The sequence below is a fragment of the Miniopterus natalensis genome, chromosome 1 (assembly GCF_054644295.1).
Source record: "Miniopterus natalensis isolate mMinNat1 chromosome 1, mMinNat1.hap1, whole genome shotgun sequence".
Taxonomy (NCBI): Eukaryota; Metazoa; Chordata; class Mammalia; order Chiroptera; family Miniopteridae; genus Miniopterus; species Miniopterus natalensis.
In genome coordinates, this window is record NC_142081.1 from 60411706 (window position 1) to 60419869 (window position 8164).

An 8164-nucleotide genomic window follows, 5' to 3' on the forward strand; every position below is an offset into this window, starting at 1 on the left:
AGCACTCTTTGGGATTTAATCTTGGTGGCAATAATTATAAAGCTAGTTATGAATTGTATAGCAAAGTCCTCAAAACTTAATGTCTCTTCCCAGTGGTTCCCCAGTGGTTCCCTTTCTTAGGCAGAATAAAAAAACTTGATCCTTTCTCCCATCTCTCCTACTTTTAGTTATATAGATTCCCCTAATTTAAAGCTTATCTTCTGCTGTGAAATATATTTTGTGTGTGCATTTTGCAGGTACTACTCAGTTCTCTATCCGCTGGAGAGAAAAATTTCTGATGCCAAGTCCCGTGAACTGGTGATGTACATCTGGGCCCATGCAGTGGTGGCCAGCATTCCAGTGTTTGCAGTGACCAATGTGGCTGACATCTACGCCATGTCCACCTGCACCGAAGTTTGGAGCAACTCCTTGGGCCACCTGGTATACGTTCTGGTCTATAACATCACCACGGTCATTGTGCCTGTGGCTGTGGTCTTCCTCTTCTTGATACTGATCCGTCGGGCCCTGAGTGCCAGCCAGAAGAAGAAGGTCATCATCGCGGCGCTCCGGACCCCACAGAACACCATCTCCATCCCCTATGCCTCCCAGCGGGAGGCCGAGCTGCACGCCACCCTGCTCTCAATGGTGATGGTCTTCATCTTATGCAGCGTGCCCTACGCTACGCTGGTCGTCTACCAGACTGTGCTCAATGTCCCTGACACTTCCATCTTCTTGCTGCTCACTGCCATTTGGCTGCCTAAAGTCTCTCTGCTGGCGAACCCTGTGCTCTTTCTTACTGTGAACAAATCTGTCCGCAAGTGCTTGGTAGGGACCTTGGTACAGCTGCACCACCGGTATAGTCGCCGTAACGTGGTGAGTGCGGGGAGTGGGCTGGCCGATGCCAGCCTGGAGCCCAGCGTGCGCTCAGGAAGCCAGCTCCTGGAGATGTTCCACATCGGGCAGCAGCAGATCTTTAAGCCCACAGAGGATGAAGAAGAGAGTGAAGCCAAGTACACTGGCTCTGCTGACCTCCAGGCCAAGGAGATCCTTAGCACCTGCCTGGAGGGAGAGCAGGGGCCACAGTTTGCACACCCTGTGTCACCCCCAGGCACAGTGGACTCTATATCCCAGGTGGCACCAGCAGCCCCTATGGAACCTGAGACTTTCCCTGGCAAGTACTCCCTGCAATTTGGTTTTGGTCCTTTTGAGTTGCCTCCCCAGTGGCTCTCAGAGACCCGAAATAGCAAAAAGAGGCTGCTTCCCCCCTTGGGTAACACCCCAGAAGAGCTGATCCAGACAAAGATAACCAAGGTAGGCAGGGTAGAGCGGAAAATGAGCAGAAACAATAAAGTGAGCATTTTCCCAAAGGTGGATTCCTAGCAAGGATTGAAAATCCTTGGAAGCAGCAGGGAGCTCCCCTACTCTGGCCCGCCCTTCACTGTGGCCCTGTGATTTGTGTGATCTTATTGCAACCCAGGATCGGTTGGCTTCCTATCTGGGCCAAATGCTTTTGAATGAGAGGGAAATCTATATAAAATCAATGTCTTCTTTATTGAGGGACTTTATATATTTATCTCACAGACCCACATCCTTAGTGAAATTTGTGTTCCTCTCTGTGGAGACAAAAGCTGGGCACTGTGGATCGGGTCTTGGGGTGGGTATCCCATGTGTATTTCTTGGGGATCCTCAGTTCTCTGAGTCCAGCAGAGAATACACGGAGGGAAGAGCATTCATGAGCTCACAGGGAGAGGCCACTCCAAGGGAAGCCCAGGATATGGGTGGAGCAGTGTGCCTATTTATCGACTGAAATATGACAAATATATTTAAAATGTTTAATACCCCTCTGTTTCTTCAGGGAAGATAGGGACTTGGCATTTGATGCCCTTTCTTTGGAAGGCCTGATCATGTCTCTCAGCTTCTTCCATTGCCTGTTGTCCCTTTCACTGGGACATGGATAGGGAATGGCTCTTCTGCCCCATTGGACAGACAGGCAGTAGATGTGCCTGGCTGTAAGGGAGATATTCTGCCCTTGATTGTCCTGACCTTCTCTGGCATCACTAAGCCCTCAGAAAGACATGTCTGTAGTTTTGGTTGGAAAACACTGCAAGCTCTTTACTATGTCTTTGCCCCTTGAATTATGTTTTTTGTGTGTGTTTTTTTCAACAAATGAGAGAGAAGCTTAGAGGTAGAGAAGAGAGACCGTGTCCACACACTGTAATCTTTTCTCTTCCCACTTGATCTCACCTGAAATGTGCTGCATAGCAGTCATTTGGAGTAAAGTATATTGAAAAAAATTATCTCATGCAAACTTTTGGAATTTAGAGGTAATTTTAAAATGCAAAGTTAATGTAAACTGGGTCCCCTGGAAACATCAAGCTAAAACTACTTGATTGGGAAAGGTGATTCTGTCCAAAAGAGTGGGAAAAGGCTGACAAAAATGGCTCTGTTCTGAGGAAGACTCCAGTCACAGGCTGGCCAGTCTCAGTTTCAATCTGTGTGCAACTGTGGTTTCTCCCTTTATTTTGGACACAAACGAGGAACAGAACAGGAAGAAATAATTAATCATAAAATGCCAAGGCAACATGGAGCCCAGGTGAGCTCTACTGCCTCTTTCCCAGTGAAGTTTTAGCAGGAGCCAGAGTGGATAGAAGAGGGAGGACAGTGTCCTCATTAGACCTGGGGGCTCTCACAGGCAATTCAAGTCCACTCGAGCATTTCACCAGGCTGAATTCAAACCACAGATGACACTTTCCTCTTACTGAGTGCAAATCAAGTGCCAGCCCTTCTCTCTAGGGCGTTTTGTTTTTGTTAGTAGTGCGTAAGGGAGCCCATCCAGTGCCTTGAGCAAGCTTGAGGGGAAGTGGGCCTTCTCACCGCGTCCTGAAGGCAGTGATTCTCGTGTATCCCTTCCTCAAACCATACTGGTCCTTGTCCCTCAGAAGAAACTTAGTCTGTGCGTAAGGAGTCTCCTTCTCTTGTCCTCTCCTGAGTGTGATGTCTTATAATTCCTGAATGTGAACCCAAAGACCCTTCCCCTGCAGAAGGAGTGCCTTCCTCTGTGTGTTTTGTCTCCTGGAAGCGCGTGCTCACAGCAGAAACCGGGACTGCCACTCCCTTCCCCGGTGCCTCTTGTCCCCTGGACCCTGTGTGCATGCCATCCGTAGCTCCTTGCCCTCATAGTTAATATGTGGCCCTTCAAGCTTATCTTTCAAAGCCTTCACCACTGTTACGACTTTCATCAAGGGGAAACATAATCTGTCAGAATATTGTGTCTACTTTAGAAGAATCTTCAAATGTGGCCACTTTGGTTTGTTCTGATAATATGTATGTACAACTGAATAAATTCTGATGAGGCAGAATTTGGTAGGTATTTCTTCTGTATGTTTGAAGCAGATGGCTGGCTTCTAACAGGTCACTGCCAGGTGTATTTCTATACTCTTTGAAGAATTACATTTTAATAAAAAATTGAAAAGCAGTTTCTGAACTCAAAAAAGATTGTATGAGCTGTGTGTTTTTTGTTTTTTCTGTTCCCTCAAGTGACAGTTACTATCTGAACTTCTGTCTTCCTATATGATCGCAAATGAAAAGTATTCATTTTCCCCCATAAATGCAGATGCACCTACATGCAGAAAATGTAGCATTTTCTTGTATTGCAAATTTAAAAATGAATTCCAGAAGGAGAAAATGCAGCGTTTAAATGAATGTCACAAACATGTGTTCCAGATTGAATTGGTGGAAAGACTGCTCCCTCTCCAGGGAGAGGAGCACAGCCATCATCCTCCCGCAGGTGCTGGGGTTGATAGCACAGGGTTAGGACCGTGGGCTCTGAGGCCAGATGGCCCATCTTTGAGACCTTGGTTTTCTCTCTATAAATGTGAGATAATCAGTGTCAGAAGTCTTTTGCCCCAGTTCACATACTTTACCTCTGATTTGAGCCATATCTTCAGTGGGCCATTACTGGCTGCATCCACTCACTTCCCTGAGAGCAGTCAAGGCCTAGCTGCTTTGCTTTCTGCCCTGTGAGAACTCCCTCGCTCCTGGGTAACCCCTGACTAGTGGGGCATGGGAACCAGTGGGTAAATGGCCCTGCTTCCTGTCCTGCTAGGCAATTGTGAGAGGCATTTGTCCATATCTCAGCGGCAAAATTAAGTCCCTGTTGCCCACAATGGTATTTCAATATTATCCTTTTTTAAAAAAAAAAAAAAGTTTTTATTGATTTTAGAGAGATAGGAAAGGAGAGGGAGAGATAGAAACATGGATGAGAGAAAAACATCTGTCGGCTGCCTCCTGCATGCCCCTTACTGGGGATTGAGCTCGAAACCAAAACTCTACCACATAAAGCCTTTGTCTCAAGTTCTGTTTTCAGGGGAATCCAAGTGAGACAATAATATACCTCATGGGGCAATTGTGAGGATTAAATGGGATGATCTGTTTTAACATGATGTCTGGTACAAAGTAAAGATCTATCAGTATTAGTGCGTATACACTGTTTTTTTAAAAAGTGGTTAGAGGGCTTAATTGGAATATTTTTCAGAAAATTATATTAAACTGGTGTTTTCACCAGTCACCCTAATATTAATTAATATTCAGAATGATGATATTATGAGGCAGTACACAATGCCAAAGGACTGTTTGAATCCGTGAAGAGAAAATAACTGTATAAGCTAGAATGTTTTTTAAATAAACGATTCTCACTTTTTAAAAAAAGTGGGGAATGTAAAAAGAATGTTCGACTTTGTTGTAAACCTATAAGGCAGATTGTGAATAGGACTGAGCATAATTTACTATATTGGTGAAGTAAGAGGCAAGTGGAGTAATTAAAGACAGATATACAAGTCAAAGTGGCCCTATCCATGGAAAAGGAACTGTAAGTTAATCACTTGGTGTGCTAAATTACATCAGGAGCTCAGGCACAAGTTTGATTCAACTGGAGAGGAGAACGGCTGCTCCATCTCATCTCTGGGAGTTCGGAGCTTTTGGCAGCCCTGCACCATGGTGAGGCGGCTCAGTGTGCACATGGCTGGTGCTGGGTGCTGGAAACAGTGATGTACAGAGAGAAACGATGCTTGTTCTTCTCATGGTCAGTTCCTTGAGCTACAAGTCAAGCCTGGGTTGGGAGAAAGGAAGAACATTATTAGGAATCATAGCAAAGCATTAAACTATACCAGACTTTTTCATATCTAAAAGTGACCAGAGAATGATAGGATATGCCTGGGCTATAGTTAAGGAACAAGAAAGGACATTTCTATGGATTAAGTACCCCCACTAAGTTCAGAGCCTACAGTGTATCACAACATTCATGAAGGGGACCAGCCTTGGAATGGAGGTGGCAAGAGGAGAGCAGAGTAGAGAGAGAAGGTGACATGTTCTTGATGACATCACTGAGCTGCTACATCATATGCCCGGCCTGTGAACTTCTTGTGATGTGAGGTAAATGTCCATATTAGTGCTTTTCTGCTGAAAGTACCCTCACCAACAGAAGAGCTAATGTATTATATGCAAAGAAGAGCACATAGGAAAGTGCTCCTGTTTAGGACAGAGAGAGAAAAAAAGACAAAAGAAAATTAGAGAATGAGTCTAGGAGGTCTCATATCCAAATAATAAAAATTCCACAAAGAGGGAGAAGAGAAAATGGAGAGGAGGAAACCATTGATGAAATAATTAAAGCGAATGTCCTAGAATGACAGAAGAATGAAAGCTTTCATATTGAAAGGGACCGTTGAGTATCAACAAAATAGATGAAAATAGTTCCATATCATCATAAATTTCAAAACATCAGGGATAAAGAGAAGATTCTACAATCTTTCAGAGATTAAAAACAGGTCACACACTAAGAATGAGGAATCAGAAAGGCCTTAACTTCTCAACAACACTAGAAGCTATTAGGTAATAGAACAATGCTTTCAACTTTCAGAAGGAAAATTATTTCCAATCTAGAATTCTATACCCAGCCAAACTATTAGTCAAATGTGAAGGTAGAATAAACATATTTTCAAACATACAAGTCTCAAAAAATTTACCTCTCATATATTCTTTCTAAAAGCTACCATTGAATATTCTCTAAACCAAAAATTTAGAGGAATTCAAGGAGTGGATACAGGGCATGTAACACAGGAGAGTGGCAAAGGGAATCTCAGTGTCATGGTGAAGGGAGATTTTAGAATGACATCTTTACCAGGTGTGGAGGTCAACAGACCATTCTGGAGCAGTGTGACTTGAGACATATGTAAGTATGAAGGCTGGTGTTTCTTTGACATTATATTGTCTTTTTATTTTTATTATTTTAAAATTTATCTTTATTGTTGAAAGTATTGAAACCAAACAACAATGGGTCTGGGCTGACTGTCACCACTTGAGCCAATTAAGCAGAGACAGGGTTGAATCGTACATGAGCATTTATTCCAGTATCACTGCAATATGGGAGAGCAGTAATGGTCATCCACAAAAATCTGCTCTGCCACCCCCTCCTCCCCCATATTCCAGCTGCTTATATTGGGTAGAAGGACAAAGATTGCATGGGAAAGAAGGAATTACAGGCATAGGGAAGTAGGCAAGGTATAATGCTAACAGGTTACAAGCAATGTGGGCTGGGGGAATGGGGAGTTGCAAAAAGTGGGTGCCTCTAGGACCAGATTACAGGCAACTCTGGCTGGGGGTAGGAAAGGGTAGGCGCCTCAGGGATTCCATTGTTTCAGGAACAGGCCATTCATCTTCCCATGTTGATGAGCAGTTCTTGGAAAAGGAGAATGGACTGCATTCCAAGGGTAATTCCCATGTCCCCGTGGCGTACAACTCCCAGCCAAGTTAGAAAGTGTTTTTTCTAATTAGAACAGAATAATCACAGTTAACAGAACATGATTAATATTTCTTATAACTATAGCTAACAATCACTGTCAACATAGCACAATCAACATCTCTGTCCTTAACAGTGTTACAGATGTCCCCTTTTTTCCCCATTGTCCCCACCCCCACCCTGCCTCTACCCCCTCCCCCCAGGCCTTCACCACACTATTGTCTGTGTCCTGGGTTATGCAGATGTGCATATAAATTCTTTGGTTAATCTCTCCCTACCCACCATATTGTCTTTTTATATTGTCTTTTTAATCTGACGAAGCTACTGGATATTGTGCTTCAACAAAATGAGGTTGTAAACCATAAAAGAAGATGATATGAAAGCCCAAAGAACAGGGAACCCATTTAGGATATAGGCCAAGGAAACTCCTAAGATAAGAGTGGAAGGGACTCTCATGATGATATGCAGGCCTGAAAAGCAAGCGGTTCAGAGAAAAGGGAATAGGAATTCCTTTAGGAGGGATGTCTCCTTGAAAAGAATAAATTACTTGACCTGGTACAGAAAAGTCTTTGGGTGATGTGGGAAGAGCTGGCAGTGGGTACAAGGAGAACTAAATGAAGGAAGCAATAAGGCTATTATTAACTTCAGGAAAAGTGAAAGGTAAGAAAGAGAAGATAATTGATAACAGATTATAATTTTGGGCGGGGTGATAATATTTGCATGGGTATATTAATCTAAGCATGGAATGTTGATTTAATCAAAATTGTAATGAAATTGTAGGGGAGGAAGAAAGTAGAGGAGGAGAAGTTGAGGGAATGATTGTGCACAAGAGCAATATGCTCATCTACCATGACAGGTCGCAATCAAATTATATCCCAAATGGGTAATACTCAAAAGAGTAGAATACACATATTAATTAGAATGTGGAGATGTGTGAATGTCAAAAGAGACAGCTAAAATTGTTGCAGGTCCTTGTCTCTGGGACTGTTTTTGTTTAGATATTTTAAGCCTCTTTGGTCTATTTTAAGACAATCTACATGTATAGAAAAAAATATAAATTATCTTTAAAAAGCTTCTGAATTTTGCAATGCACTATTAGACTAAACAAGAGGAAAAACAAGAAACACATGCCTAACTACAGGGAATTTAGAAAGCAAGGCAATTTAGGCTTTCAGGGTCAGAGTAACCCGTGGCTTTTTGCTGATATGCTCAAATGATGTCAACTAATCAGATAATTCCTTTGGTTTGGCTGTATGAGCTAGGCAATTATAGGTTGTTTTGAATTCTGTTTTTTCCTTCATAATCTCTCAATAACTAAGAAGAAAGATTTCTTCTTCCCTTTTTTGTATATTAAAGCATTTTTAAGAATTATTGCTACTTTTTATGGGTTTA

The 8164-nt window shown here is 42.8% G+C and overlaps 1 protein-coding gene across 1 annotated transcript in view; it reads left to right on the plus strand.

Moving 5' to 3' along the window:
• The window catches only part of GPR176 (G protein-coupled receptor 176), an 82631-nt gene extending 79013 nt beyond the window's left edge, over positions 1-3618 (plus strand). The window contains exon 3 of the mRNA XM_087822362.1: positions 237-3618. Within this exon, the coding sequence (XP_087678488.1) occupies positions 237-1359 (1123 nt within the window). The 3' untranslated portion in view covers positions 1360-3618. The remainder of the gene's footprint in view (positions 1-236) is intronic.
• The last annotated feature ends 4546 nt before the right edge of the window (positions 3619-8164 follow it).